This window comes from Hipposideros armiger, unplaced genomic scaffold (genome assembly GCF_001890085.2).
Source record: "Hipposideros armiger isolate ML-2016 unplaced genomic scaffold, ASM189008v1 scaffold_414, whole genome shotgun sequence".
Taxonomy (NCBI): Eukaryota; Metazoa; Chordata; class Mammalia; order Chiroptera; family Hipposideridae; genus Hipposideros; species Hipposideros armiger.
In genome coordinates, this window is record NW_017731764.1 from 1,347,858 (window position 1) to 1,363,638 (window position 15,781).

Genomic DNA, 15,781 nt, shown 5'->3' on the forward strand with positions numbered 1-15,781 from the left:
TCCTTCTTTTTGGTGTTGGTATGGGAACAGAGTTTTTCACAAAGAAACCTGTTGTGACTTCCCTGAATTCATTCTTTTATTCGACAAATATTCATTGAGTGCCTTCACTACAGGACAGGCACTGTTCTGGTGCTGTGGATATAGCAATAATCAAATCAGAAAAAAACCGTGTCCTCATGACTACATTGGGAGAAGACAGAACAAATAAACTAGTCAAATATACGGCATATGCATATTAGAAAGTGGTTAAGTGCTATGTATGGAAGTAAAACATGGAAAAGCGATAGAGTATGCTTGGGTTGCAATTTTAAATTGAGTGGTCTGACAAGACCTCACTGAGAAGATACCATGTGAGCAAAAATTTGGAGATGAAAGTGAGCCACCTAGACATATGGGGGAAGAGGGATTCAGTTAGAGGGAGCAGCTCAAGCAAGGGACTAGATGCGGGATCTGGCCTGGCAGCTTCTAGCACCTCAAGGAACTCAGTGGTGCGGGAACACAATGATCAGGGGAAGAGGATTAAAGAATCAGCAGGAACAGCCTTTTGATGAATCACAATAACACAGGGAACCTGTAGCTGGAGTTTTTCACCAGATGGGACAATTTCAAAGCCTGCTAAGTGCTATGTCAGCTTTGGGAGGATTCTGACTTGAATTATTGAATTTCTTAAGGAAATACGCCTTGTGAAAAGAGGCAGTCCAGGGAGGGGTGTATCCGTGGGGAAGGAGGGCCAGCCTGGGTTGGAAGGCTGTATCCAGATGAGCATGTGTCTGCTCGGGGAGACACAAGGGCTCTTGTTGCAGGTCTGCTTTCTGCAGACCTAAATGGTTGTTGGAAAAGTCATGATGCATTTTTGCAATGAAAAACAGAAAAAATATGTCATGTTATGACTTTTCTGACAACCCAATAATTATAGACTGAAGTAAATGTTGGGGTCAATGCCATTCATCATGGCATCTGGAGGTATGCTGGCACTAGGAAGCAGTCACTGTGACGGATGGATCTTTGCTTTAAGGTGTTCATATTAAGCAGGTTACAGTATAGATTTTGTGTTGTTTCAGGGCATTTATTCTCCATACAGTAAATTTCACATTTTAATGCCAACATTTATGTGGTATAGTGGGTTTTTTGTATTTTATGTCAGCTTGTAAATTTTGTTAATTCTATTAAAAAGGCAGGGATAGAACAACAACAAAGAAAAGATAACTTCTCAATTAAGAATCATCATTCCAAATCTCAGTTAAGAATGTTGCCGGCAGTATGATGGAATTTTTCCTTGCTCAAGATATGATTTAATATACAGTGTGGAATAATGCTAACATTAAAAATAAACGATTTTGGACTTATTGAGAAACACAACAAGGGCCTTCTATGAAGTGACTGAAATGACATAATGTGAATCGGAGATTGAAAACAGACAGGCAGTATTATGTACTTAGGAAAGGGCTTCCATCTTAGTCCTCCTGAGGTCTGCAGAGCTTCTGGGTTCTATCAATGGTTTGAGCAGGGCCAACTGACGCACAAGGGAGGTCAGAGGTCTGCTCACGTTCAGAGGCGCCATGGATTAGCTGTGGCCATTTCTGGTTTTTGTCCTTTGCTTTAATTACTATTCCACATGGCCTCCTGAGGCATGGATACCATGCTTCTGCACCACCATGGCAAGGTTTTAAAACACATTTTATCATGAACACATCTTCCCATTCTTCCAAACATGCTTAGCTTGCAAGAAGGAAAAAAATGGTAGGTTATTTAAGAGCGGCCAAAGGCTAATGCCTCCTACAAAATTGATTTGGCGATACACCAACCTTTTAAGAAGAAATGGATTTTTAAAAAACTTCATATGAAACTGTAACCTTGGTGATTTTGTTATGCACTTCTATATGGGTGGTGTGGGTGATAATGGAAAGAAGCAGGCTGATACACGCTTGCCCATGTTCATCTAACTCTGAAATACTCAATATATCTTTAACAATAAAGAAAAATTTCCCAGCCATACAAAAGCCTTCACATTAAAACTTTCTAAAGCTCAAACATGTAAAAATAAAGGGAAAGAGTCTTTATAGCCCACTGTACCTTTCAAAGCCTCCTGCTTCTGAGGTGAGAGCAGTATGCCTATTTGATGATAATAATTTTCCTTCAGGTCGTTTTTAATCTCCTTCAGAATTTGGCCTTATTGATGCAATCCTCTGGCAATTTGCTGGCTTCTGTTTAAAACTGGTTAGTCCAAGGCTTATTTTATCTTGGTTACTATATTGGTCTGCATCATTGGTCACTGTTCTCTCAATAAGAAACAGATTATCTGTAGCACACGCTGCACAGCTGAATTCAGCAGTGTTCTGTAGAAAATCCATTGGAAAACAGATTTCATCATGATTCTCATTTGACAGATTTTCCAAATCTCTGGGGCATGGATTCTTTACCACTGGCCTTAGGAGGCACTTGTCTTTTTCAACATTTCCCAGAGAGCTGAGTGACTTTTTAAAGTTTTTTGTTCCCATGGGACAATGAGAATCAACTGTGCCTTCTCGATCACTTTGCATAATTAATCTTTGTTCTAACTCATCAGTTATTGAGGTCATGACTGACACCTTTGTTTTGCTGGGGGCTGCTATCTCTGGATGACTTGCCTGGGACTCTGTTCGACCCCGTTCCACAGAGCTGTGGCAACCACCATTGGGTGGGCTCCCAGCAGTGAGCCTGCCAGAGGACGCTAGGCTGAGAGTCGGACCCTGTGTACTCTTCCGTTCCAGTAGCTGCTATGCATTTGTGTGACAGTTGCTAGGTAAAGTGGCTTTGTTAAAGTCTCTGTCAGTCATACCAACTTGCTTTTCCTCATAGTCTATCACAACTTCAGCACCATGATCAAAGGAAAATGTGTCCGTAGGGGTTTCTTTAGGTTCTGAACGTCTGGTGGTCCAGTGGGATGGGATGAACAAGGTGGAAGACTTCAGAGTATTTTGACTGGAAGGGAAAGATATGGGGTTTGAATTCTCACAGCATTCTGCAGGTGGAATTGTGCTGCCTTTGCAATAAATGTTGGCTGTCTTTTCTCCTGGGAGCTCTACATTCACAGAAGACAAAGAAGAAAAGTCAGAGTCTTTGCCATCTTGAACTGGGAAGATGTCAGTTACGGTACCCGGGAAATAGTTTACTCCTTCTGTGCTTTGCTGAATAGATGAGTCTGATGTGCTATTTTCTGGGCTATCAATGTTGATTTCTCTCTCTCTCTCTCTCTCTCTACATCCTTAGGACCCTCAGAAGGCATTTTGCTTAAGTCTTTGTCACTTAAACTTGTGGTCTTTAGAGTATCATGTGAAGTAGGGAGGTCATTTTGGAGAAGAGTCTCAGCTTCAGGGAAATGTTTCTTTTGGGGGGTGTTCTGACTAATTCGAAAATCCTTCTGTTGAGAGATGGCAGAACCTACCTCACAGTCATCTAAGACTGAAGATTGGGTGTCAGGTTTATCTTTCCTCTCAGGGGCTGAGCACAGAGGAGCCACAACTATCAAAATTATCCTCCTTCTGGGCAGCCAACACAATAGGAGGAGAGACATGCAAACAATCTGAACTCTGATGCGTGTTTTCAAGCTGCCACTTTTCAGGGAGCCTGACACTAGACTGTGCAGAAGACCTGGAACATTCTTTAGTGGTATGGTTAGAGGAAACTTTTCCATATGTAGCTGTTTTCCCCCTCCTTTTAGGATAAGTTATATTAAATATTATATTGTGTTTCTTACTTGTGCATTTAACTTGAATTCCTTTTCCTACAATGCTTACTTTTAGTGAGGGACTCTCAGTTCTGGCCATGTCTCCTTCATATGTAGATGGCACCTCAGAGTTTAATACTTCTATCAATACATTCTTGTACTTAGAAGAGCAGCTTCTAGAAGTGTAGCATCTTTGAACATGTCTGACAGAGTAACATGGGCGACATTTTGGACATCTCTTTTTTGTTGGGAACTGCATTCCTGTTTTACAGAAAAATCTATTCTTAATTGCTACGTGCACATTGAAAGCCCCACATTTTAATTCTGTAATAATTTTGCCTTTTGCTGGCTTAAAGCCTTCTAGTGTGTTTGGGATATCCTGCAGGGTGATTTTTCCTGATGATGATTCTTCACAGTCATTAAACATGACCACGGGTGAGGCTTTTGTTAGTTGATGAGAGATAGACAAAAGAGGATCATCATTTTCCTTCTCCCTACTTATTTTACTGTTAGATGCAGGTTTTTTCTTATCTTTAGGGAGAAAAGAGGAATTCTGCTTTCCGTTCATAGAAGCAGATGTACACTCATCTCCATTTTCTTTAGATTTCCCTAATGCCCCAGTTTGATGAAACACAGCCTCTGCGGTGTCTCCTTTGATTTCCTTTTCAAGATCTTTTACATTTTCTTGGCATGCTTGATTAGCAGGCTGAGGTTCACCTAAAGAGGAAGCAAAAAAAAAAATTCTGTGTCCATTTAATAAAGCAGATATTCCAAATTCTATGATAAAATTCAATGCATATCTTTTGTAAGTAGTTTGAGTAATATTTCTAGTATGTCAAGGTATTTCCACAAAATTCATTTCTAATAAACATCTTGTTTTAAATCAATTATCTTAGAATGCAGAAGATCACTTGGATTGTTTTAGAAAGGAAGAATCAAATATAGCTTTACTCTAAAACAGAGTCTTTCAAAATGGGTGGCATAAAAATTTCAGAGAAAATTTATGCAAATAAACTTGAAGTGACTTCTTGATAAAGAGCAAGTTGCCATGATCAGGTATTTGAACTGTGTGGCATTATAATAATATATATTATGTATAATAATTATATATATATATATATATAATAATTTGAGATGGTACAACAAATAAAAATGTGGGTAAAGAGAATGAAAGAGACCTAAAGGCTTCTAGACAGCCTTTTAAATAGGTCTGATACTTTCCTTTGACCAGAGAGAGGGGCTTTTTATACAACAGAGAAGGTGTCCTAGTGTTGCCAGATCCTCTTGTTTTCCAGGAAAAAAACTAGAGTATGGATTTACTATACAGTGAAATCTCCCAATTTCTAGGGATGGGCCCACATTTTGAAAAACCCTCTGTAGATGGAGGCCAGCTTTAGTATAAGAACAACCAGCTTGGAACCCTCTGCTTTATACTGTTAGGACATTTGCCATGAAAATTTTGTGAACCTGAGCCTGAGCTATCAGATCTTGTGTGTAAAAGGGTGGACAAAATATAAAGATCTCAAATTATGGGTTAAACTACATCTGAAAGACAGTATTTGTGAGGAAAAAGAAAGAAGAATGGGCAACAAGTAAATAATGATGTCAGGGAAATCTATGAACCATCTTTCCACAAGGATAGTTTTAATAAGCTGATTAAGTTAAAAACGGAAAAGGGTTATTTATAAATTTATATGAAATGTTCTTAATTTAAATATGATTTTGTATATATTTATATGTTTATAATATAAAATATAAAAGCTTATATAAACACTTATATAAAGAGTAAATAAAAAAAGAGTAAATAAATAAATTCTCTTCAGCAGAAAAAAGAAAAAAATATCCCACCACACTTTGGCTAGAGGTGGCATAGGAGTATGGGGTGCCAAAAAAGAATTGCCATTTCAGAATGAAATAGAGAATCATAGGTTTAGGAATTATTGGTTTCCAACTTCAGGAGAGGTATGCAGACTTCTGATCTAACACCTAGGTCCTGCAGCGTGCTAAAGTTCCCTGGGGAGTCTAATCATTCCCATTGCCTCTTCTAGTCTGAGGGAGGGGCTTTTTTCATGGCAAGCCCTGAAGCAGTTTCCAGTGGGCCTGGTTATAACCTGTGAGCTGTAATATGGAAGTCATGGGAGAAAAGATGTGGAGACATCTCTCTCTAAATCCCATTCAGAATACAGCATGTACACGATAGCAGTTTGCAGACTAATAGATGGCCTTCGAGAACTGTAGATTACAATTTATTCCTAAAAATAACACCCTCATGCCAAGAACAGTTCATTTTATAGCCCTTTTCAGTTTTTTAATTTTATAGTTTGTAGCCTCTTTCAATGGACTACACTTCAATCTTTGCAAGTAGGAAGATAGAACTAAGATAGTTATGTAATACTGCAATAATAACAGATTCTAAGAACAGGGGTCTTAATATCTTTGAATAAGTAAATATTTTATTTTTCAAAATTGATATCATTAATAATTTATGCAGAAATGTATACATAACAACTTCCAAATTTTTAATCATTTTATAGCATTGATATGCATTTATCTTCCTATATTTATAGATATTCCTGTAATAAAGAACAAAGAGCATAAGTTGGGTAGTTCATTTTATACATATTTATAAAACCAATGAATTGGACTTACATATTGTGGGATTCAAGATTTTCCATTTTTTATAAGCTTTCTTCTTTTTCTCCTCATTTTGGGGAGCTGAGGGTCTTCAGCTTTCACTGTCCTTTGAAAGCATAAAATTTGAAATTATTTTCTACTCATAATTTAGGTTTAGTAAAATTGCTGATTAACTCAACTCATTTGCCAGCTTGATAGCATAGTATTTTTTTCTGGTATCCCAGGGCTTCTCCTTTGAATACATTTTATCATAATTATATTTTTCCTCCTTACTTAATTCTACTGCAAATATATAGTGTATTATTACATATCATGTGAACATTCAAACATTTTTTTTCATATGTGTAGACATATAGGATGCAAGTTATAAAATCATATTCTGTTTAATTAATTATTTTGACATTCCAATTTTTCTTAGCCTTAATGGAAATATCTAATTTTTTATGAAGTTGACCTAAATTCAATATCATCAAATTTGTACTCATGCTAAATTAATTGGAGTAGGGAGCTGGTTTGCCTTCATTACGTCATGCAATAGTTTCCCACTGAAGTTGTTTTGAGTGTATGAGTATATTTGGGCAGGCTCTGCCTTCAGATTGCTCAGCAGAGAAGCTCATCGTTTGTTTTGCATGTAACTCAAATCAAATGAGCTGCTTTGTGGCCAGTTTTGGCAAAAATTTATTTAAATTCTTCTTAACTCATCTCTTTTCTTAAAATCCTGTACATTATAGTATGTGTTGATTTTAAATCCTTTTTCTTCCAAAAACTCCCAAACTCTCATAACATTCTGAAAATTCTTTGGCCTTAGGCCACCATTCTTACAGAGAGCAATTGACACTCTTTAGGCATCTTACAATTATCACTTCTATTCTCTCCCCCAATAGGCACAATTAAGTTCCTATGGCTGACTAAGCAAGCAATAATCTTTTTTTTTTTTTTTTTAGAAGGCCACCATGGGGATTGGGTTGGGGAGAAGATTACAAACATATAATTAATATTCTTCTTTTTTTATCCCTGTCTTACACATACTGGATTTTCTAATTTAAAAAATGCTTCAAAAGCACTTGACTAGGTTATCGATTATTTCTCAATGGCCCCATATTGTTTGAATAGCAAAATTCAGCTTGTGGTGCTGTGTTTCAGTGGAGAGGACTCTGGGCTTTGACTCAGAAGATCTGGATTGTGGTCTGGCTCTGAGGCTTACTTGGTAGGTTTTATAATCTCTGTGAGGTTGAGTTGCCTTTCCCTCTAAGGTGGAAATGATAACAAACTCCACTTACAGAGTTGTCTTGAAGAAACACAACTGAAAATATGTTATAAGAGGTTCCAGTCAAATGACATCTATCATTCTTACCTCGTGTTAGAGTATATTATGTACTTCTTACAATGCATACTCACATAATTAGAGTTGAACAGTGCCTGACTTTGGGAGAATATCTATCCCATCAGAGCTTCAAGCAAGTGCTTAGATAGAGCTGATCAAACCATAAACTCTTTTCGAGCTAGAATATCTAGACGTTGTCAAGATCATCTCATTCAAAGTTCTCATTTACTGGAGGAAAACTGATACTCAGAGAGTCCTTGCTTCCTGTATCACACTAATAGTGGCAAATTTGGGACTAGAACCCAAGCTGTTAAAAATTAGGCAAACTCTCTCTTTGAGCAGAAACCCATGGTATAGATATTTCTGATCTTAGAGAGCAAATTTTAATGAGTTTGCACTTTAGCTCCAAAAAAGCAGAACAATTTTAAAACAGGAAATTGAATGTATTGTTGAATATGTACATAGTATCTAGCACAGTGCCTGGCATATAATTGGCACCTAATAGATATGCATGAATAATTGAATTACTTAGGTATCCCCAATCTGTATATAATTATGTTTTTAATAACGTGCCCTTGTATATTTCTAAATGTATTCTTTCCTTTTCTGTGTATTAATTTGTTGATAGTTAATAAAGTTTCTATTTTTTAACAAAGACATTGCTCATCTTTTCCCCCACTAGTTCTCTCTCTTATTCTGTACTTCTGTAAGAGGCACCAAAATCAGGTGGTGGTAGAGCCTGGAATAATTGGCATAAGTCCCATAAGCATTCTACAGGGGGTACTATGAATTCTACTCTGTGACAGCATACATTTCTTCCTATTTGCCTGTTAAATATTGTGTGGTTGTAGCCACATTGTTTAAATGAATCCTGAGCAAAATGAGGGGTGAGAGAAAATTCCTTAGCATCCCACTCTCCTGTTTCTTTGTTCCTTGTGTGGGACTCTTCCTCTGAGGTAGTCAGTCACTTGATTCTCTCTCCAGCCTCTGTCTCTTCTTTAGAAAGGGCCTAATAAAACTTATTCATAGAGAAAGTTCTCAGGATAGAAGCAAAGCAGAGGCACCAAAGACGTTTTAGAAGATTAAAGACTTGCTATTTCCAAAAATTTCAAAGTGGTCACCATTGGAAAATTCAGAATATTGTTGGATTTCCTCACACATAGTTTACAATTTTATATTTCACATGAGGATACCACAATCATTTCAAAAGCTTTCCTACAATGATTTAATAATATTTACATATTTCTTATTTCTAAGAAAAGTATTTTACACTCTCTCTCCTTTTCAACTTCCTATCCCTTCTCCTCTTCTTACACTCTCCATGCTGATCTGGATACATAACCATGGGAAATAGAGACTGACCGAAATTCTCTCCATTTTCCAATACTAAAACTACCAAGTTCTTTGATTTATATCATATACTATCAAATCTCTCTTAGTTTGTAGATGAAGTAAGTGTTCCTGGGACCATTTTTCTGTGATTATTCTCCTCTTCTTGCTGCAATATCAATTTCCATCCTCCATTGCATTATTCTCATTTCAGCATACAAACATTCCTTGACCCCTCCATCTACTGTCATATGCCTCTGTTTACTTTTACAGCAACAAACCTTGAAAAAGTTGTCTGTATATTCTGACTCCACGTTCTCTCCTCACATCCTTTCCTAAACCCACTCCAAGCAGTTTCTTATCCTTATCACTCTACTCAGAGCACTCTTGCCCCGGTCATATAGCTATTCAGTTATACCTTTATTGCCAAAGCCAGTACTCACTTTTCTGTAGTCATCGTATTCACATTTTCAACAGAATGGCACAAATGATCACCCCATTCTCTGGAATCTATTCCTTTCTTTTGATTTCATGGTGCCACCCTATCCTGGTCCTTATCTTGCTCCACTGGCCGTTTCCTCTTAAATGCTTTTGCTGGATCTTCCTTTCTTCAATCTCTAATCTTTGGCATTTTTGGGGTTCCTTTTACTTCTTCATCAACTCTCTCCCTAGGAAATCTTAATCGTTTCCATTGTTTTAAAATCATCTATACAGATGTTTCTAAAATTCATAATTCTGCTCTTAGCTTCCTCCCAAAATTCAGACTTAAATGTCTAACTGTCAAATTAACACATCTCTTTGGATGTCTAACTGGAATCTCATATTCATCATGTCCCAAACTGAGCTCTTGAGGTCTTCCTCCTTCTTTATTTCTTTACGCTCCCGAATCTTTCCAATCTCTATCAACAGTTTCTCCATCTATCTAGCTCAAATCATACACCTAGATATCATCCTTGACTCTTCCCTTTGACTGACTTTCCTCATCAAATCCATTAGCAAGCTGTTTCTAAATATCTTATTAAAATTTTTTAAATTAAAAATATAGCTAAAATACAATATTATATTAGTTTCAGGGGTATGCCAGTTATTCAACATTTATATACTTAAAGGAGTGATCACCATGATAAATCCAGCAACCATCTGACACCATATTGTGCTATCACAATATTAATGACTATATTCCCCCATGTTGTACATTATATCCCCATGACTTATTTGTTTTATACCTGAAAATTTGGACCTCTTATTCCCCTTCTTTACCAAACCAAGGCCTGCTGCCACCTGCCATCTCCCTTAAGGTTCAGCCACTGATAAATACTCATGTGGTACTAAAGCTGGGTGAGGCAGGGTGTCACGGAGTCACTAGAGTGGGAAGAGTTGTGGTCACCAGATTAATGTAGACTGTGGTTTGGCTCCAGCGCTGAGCCTGGAGCAAGTCAGCAAAAGTCTCAGAGCACACTGAGGCCAATCACTGCCCACCTGGGGCCCATGGTCTCTGATAGTTTTCCAAGAAAGTGCAATTTGGGATAGGGTGGCTACTTTTGGAGAAAGTACCTCCAGCTGAGCTTGAGTTGAATGGGGCCAGGTCCCAGCTGAGTCAGCAGGGAAGAGCAGTAGAACTCACCAAGCCAATCAGATTCGGATTTGGCCAGTGGGGGCGGGCTCAACATAGAAAAATGGTACCTGCCTGCCAGCTGCTTGGGAGAAGGACTTCACACAGGGAAAATGGAGACTGTTCTTCAGTCCTCCGCCTGAAGCCACTCTCCTCAGTCTGCTACCCATACGGCTATGAGCCCCCGAGTCACCTTCCCTCCACTGGAGCCCAAGGTGAGTGCCTCTGAGGGAGTGAGTCTGTGCATGGGTCATTTAAGAGAATACCTTGGCTTCTTGCAGCCTTCCATCCCACCCAAATGGTCAGAGTCCGCACTTTTTTTCACCAGCCAGATATTGTGGGCGCCTCTTCTGGCACCAGTACTCTGGATTGGGGAGGCCAGTGGGGCTGGGGTCCCTCGTGCCTCTGGGGGGAACCTCCATGGCCGAGATAGCCCTCCTGATTCTCAACTGCCACAGGGAAGTTTGGGGCTTGTTCTGCATCTCTACTCTCCACCCATCTTGACTTGGCTTCTTTTTTATATTTTTAGTTATAGGACTTTTGTTTGGCTAGACTTCAGATGGTTCTCCATGTTGATTGCTCTACAATTGAGTTGTAATTTTAATATGTTCGCAGAATGACACAGGCACAGTGTTTATCTACTCCTCCATCTTGGATTTCTAAATATCTTATTCTTAACATTCTTACTTATTTTCTTCTCAATTGCTTATACCCTACTATAAGCCCCTCCTTCTAGCTCCCCTCCATATATATATATGTGTGTGTGCATGTGTGTGTATGTGTATATGTAGTCCAGATTAAATATACATATATATTATATATTCATAATATATTTAAATACATATTTAAATATAGATGTTCATATATATTTTAAATCTAGACAGCTGCAATAGCTTTCTAACTAATCTTCTCACTTCTATATTTATGCTCTTTATTTACATAGCCACCAGATTTTTAAAATACGTAAATTAAATCATGTCATCCCCTGTTTAAAAGCCCTAATGGCCTCTCATTCCACTTTGAAAAAATTCTGTGCACTTTGTTTTTTTTTAACATATATGCATAAAGTATAATTTTATCCACGAGTAAAATATATCACCACTAAACCTCAGAATATACATTATGGTATTAATTTACACAGATTTCCTGGATTTATATTTTTCAGAAATGTTTATTTGTTTTGTGCAAAATTGGCAATAAAACTCAGGAAAGTTACCATGATTGCAGTTATATATCAGCCAAATCCTATCACATTGGAGACCTTTATATTTGATTTTATGGGTCTTTTTTTTTTTCATGACTGGGCTTTGTCTCATTACTATAATTCACAGAAGAATGAGAAAAACAGGAAATACTAACAATAACTTTCTACTGCAGAATTACATAGTGACACCATTATTCTGAAGAAACTGTTAGATGGTAAAAGTTTTTTTAAAAGGTATTGTTACAAAATTTTACTAGTGCTATTTTTTGGACAAATTACTTTAAAATTCTCTATTGTATTGCTAAGCTGAAACATTTTCCTTGGAACATTGAAAGAGAATGTTCTATTACCAATAAGAAGAGAAAAATTCATAAAAGGGTAGATAATGATCAGTATTAAAATTCTGGAAGACTAAATATTAAATAAATTCAGGTTACATGCTAAACTGCCAGGGTAGCATACCATCTAGAAGTCTTTTTAATACCCTTTGGCTCCAGTTGTCTCTATAATTTGAAGGAAATTTTAGTGTATTTCTCATAACTTCATTTTCATGACTTTAACAGAAAGCCAATGTTCTCTGTACTAAATGTTTAAGTGAAATTTATACATATAAAACAAATTATGAAAAGTTCAAGTTTAAAAATATTCGAAAAGTTCTAAGCCTTCCATTTACTTTTGAAAGCATGTTTTTAGTGTATAAACTTGTCTTCTATTGTCATTCTAGATTTTGAATAGCATGGATTTTAAATTACATTCTTTTCTTAAAATTTTTTTTTAAGTATGTACAAACATAAGAGTTATATTGGAAAACATCTTTTTCAATAATGCCCTTATATCACTTCAAATGTACACTTAACTTCTATGGGGCTGCAAGGATAAAACTTTACAAACTTGGTTGCTGGGCAGCAATTTTTAATGCATGGTTTCCCAGTGTCTTGGAAACAACTTTAGTTAGAATCATGTAAGTTACTGCAAGTTGTTCTTCACACCTTTACTTCCTTCCTTTTGTTGAAACCATTAAAGACTGTTTCTAAGTCTATATTTATATATTTTCATATGGGTAAAGTATAAGAATCTATTAGGTTAAAATTTTAAATTATATAGAAACATCCAAATCTCATGTCCAATGAAACCAACTTTTCCTCTCCTGGAGCACACAAGGGGCAGGTTGTTGAAGCTCACAGGCAGTATTCATGTCCATCCCCAAAGGAGACTCTTGGGGATCATTGGAGCATAAATCTGTTAAGGTCTTGAGTTCAGAAGGATAAATATGAAAGTATATTAATACCAAAATAATTATCTTTAAACATAAGCTTTGTTGGAATGCCATCGCCCTGTTACACCCATAATGGATCAAATATAACTTAGTGGATGAGGGTAATCCTTAAAGAGCAAGGAGCCCACCCTCTACATGCTAAATCAGAATTTCTGCAGAAATGAAATGCAGATAAAAAAGAGCATTGTGCAGTGTGGAGTTTATTGTTGGCATTATTACTATTATTATTAATGTTTTAAAGACTCGGTAAGAATTTAACATTAGTACACCAGAAGAAAATTGAGCTCAGTATTTAATAAAGTTTGATACATTAAGTAATACCAGTAAAGGAAGGGAAGGATGAATTAAAAAGGAAAATCCCTTACACTTCCAAAAGTGCCCTTTGCTTGACAGGATAGATAGGTGTGAGGTCATCCACCAAACCCCCTCATTTTTCATCAGAGGAAACCGAATTGCCCACGAAAACGCAGTGCTGAGATGCTGTTTCACTTCTTTCTCCACCATGGCAAGACTCTGAAAGTGAAGAATTTTTTTTTTTTTTAACTGAAATTTTTTGAAAGGGTTTTGTTGCTTTACTGTGTTAAATGTAGAGGCTCTTCCTGACATGCTTCACACACTCTTCCTTTCCCTTCTCACTTTCTTATGATTCTGGAGAAGGGAGCTGAGCTGGGAAAAGCCGGTGTACTTCCTACACAGGTTGCCTTAAGAAGTTGGCACTCTGTGCTAAGGGCTCAAGGTTCGGAGCTGGACTTTGTGTAAAATTGTAAATATAACGAAAATTTCAAGGAGTTTACAGTTTAGCATAGGGATTCTCAAACTTGACAGTGCTTAAATATCACCGAGCAACTTGCTATAAAACGTAGATTTGGGGCCTCACTTTGGAGATTTGAATTTAGAGGTGGGGCCCAGGAATATGCATTTTTAACAAGCACCCCACTCCCCTTACACACACACACACACCAAGTGATTCTGATTCAGAAACCCTGCTGAAGCAGATATAACTTGATAGGTGGAATGAAACTCCTTCAGAGAATCTTCAATAGCCTTACAATTTTAAGCTAGGGCTGTCCTGAAGGAAACTTGCAATGAATTTCGTTTCACTTTACTCCACCTCTTATTCCTCCTCCGCCAGTTGGTACACACTATGGTTTAAATTTTATTTTTGGTCTAAGCACACATTCTCTTTCTTTCTGTGTCAGCAAACTTCCTGGAAGAAAACTCCTTGAAAGATCACTTTTTATTTTTTTCTCAGCCCAGGGTAAAGAGGCGCTACCTAAACTGTGTCCTAAATTAGTCTTAGGTGTTAACTCCTAATATCCTTCTTTCATCTTGTGCTAAACATAACTTGGGACAAAAATCTAGCAAGTCCTATTAGCAAGACAGGGCCACCAGAGTAAGATGTCATGTGGTATTTTTCATTGCTTGTCTTCTCTGTGTTCACCTTTGGCTTCTTGGAGCCAAAGGTTCCTATATTTTGGGTTTGACTTTGCCTGTAAGAGCTGAAATGTTGGCAAGTACGTGGGGGATTACAATGCAGTGGAAGTGTTCACAAGGAGGATGTTTGGCAAGGTGAATAAGGTACCTAAACCTTGACCTTCCTATTGATGATTGTGCATCCATTACCTTAGAGCCCCAGTATCGGTAGGACATGGTTCTTTATGAAGCATCCTCAGTGAGATATCTTCCTGGGATTGCCCCAGACCCCTCGCTGCTCATTGGGTAACCTGACTTGAGCCAAAAAAACTTCGGTGGAAATTTACTTTTGGGCCCAGCCAAGGTAGATAAAACACCCCAGTGTATATAGCCTCAGGTTATCCTAGTCTTTTGAGGATTCACTAGACATGTGGGCCAAAATGTAGGATCCACGAGGGCAAAGATCTTGTCTATCTTATACTTTGATGTGTTCCTATTTTGTTTATGTGGAAGAACATATGAATGAACATTTGTTGGGTGAATGAATGAATGAATGAATGAATGAATACAACTTGTACTATCGTTTCCCAACTTCAGTCATTTGTGTATTACTTTCATGATTTTTACTACTCCCATAAAATAGCTGTGCTGTTATTGGCTTAATACTTGTTTGGATTCATTAGATTTTTTATTTTAGCTTCATGTTAGACAATACATGTGAAATCCTGGGTTGTAGCTAATACACATTATAAAAAAAGCAAATAACTAATAAAAAGATAGTGTCTTCATCTCGCACCACCCCAAACCATTCTGTATACCAGTAGTAGTGTGTGTCTCTCACTTTAGAAGGTGCAATTATACTCTATATGTCACTATCATGACAATTATTAAGTCAGAAATCCCCGAAGAGAGGTATTTTGTTTTGCTTCATTTCCTCTTTGGCTTTAGAGTGACTATTAGAGTGCAAGTTTAGCTAATCCCATGTGCAGAATGATGCATGAATTAAATATCATTATATGAAGACAAATCATTCTATTTAACTACAATTAGAAATCTAGCTACTCTGAATTTTTTTCAATTGCTCTGAGAAATCTGTCGTTGTGGTTTACCCCTGCTTCAACCTGACCAGCACAGAAACTCTCAGAATCTATGCTGAGAAACCTATTTCCACTCACTTAGTACATGGGATACTTTACATTATTCCTCTTTGGCTAATTCTACTGTCTTCAACTAGACAAGAGGTGATGACTTCATGTCAACACATATATTTCAAATAATAAAAA

The 15,781-nt window shown here is 37.3% G+C and overlaps 2 protein-coding genes across 2 annotated transcripts in view; both read right to left on the reverse strand.

Moving 5' to 3' along the window:
• Nucleotides 1-3,230: 3,230 nt before the first annotated feature.
• Nucleotides 3,231-6,431, reverse strand: LOC109394180 (uncharacterized). The gene is made up of 2 exons (XM_019664039.1): nucleotides 6,356-6,431; nucleotides 3,231-4,423 (listed from the first exon to the last, which is right to left on the reverse strand). Exon 2 carries the CDS (start codon nucleotides 4,272-4,274, stop codon nucleotides 3,474-3,476), a length of 801 nt encoding a protein of 266 aa, XP_019519584.1. The 5' UTR covers nucleotides 4,275-4,423; nucleotides 6,356-6,431; the 3' UTR covers nucleotides 3,231-3,473.
• The window catches only part of NUDT12 (nudix hydrolase 12), a 38,761-nt gene continuing 27,361 nt past the window's right edge, over nucleotides 4,382-15,781 (reverse strand). Inside the window, exon 7 of the mRNA XM_019664014.1 lies at nucleotides 4,382-4,423. Within this exon, the coding sequence (XP_019519559.1) occupies nucleotides 4,382-4,423 (42 nt within the window). The remainder of the gene's footprint in view (nucleotides 4,424-15,781) is intronic.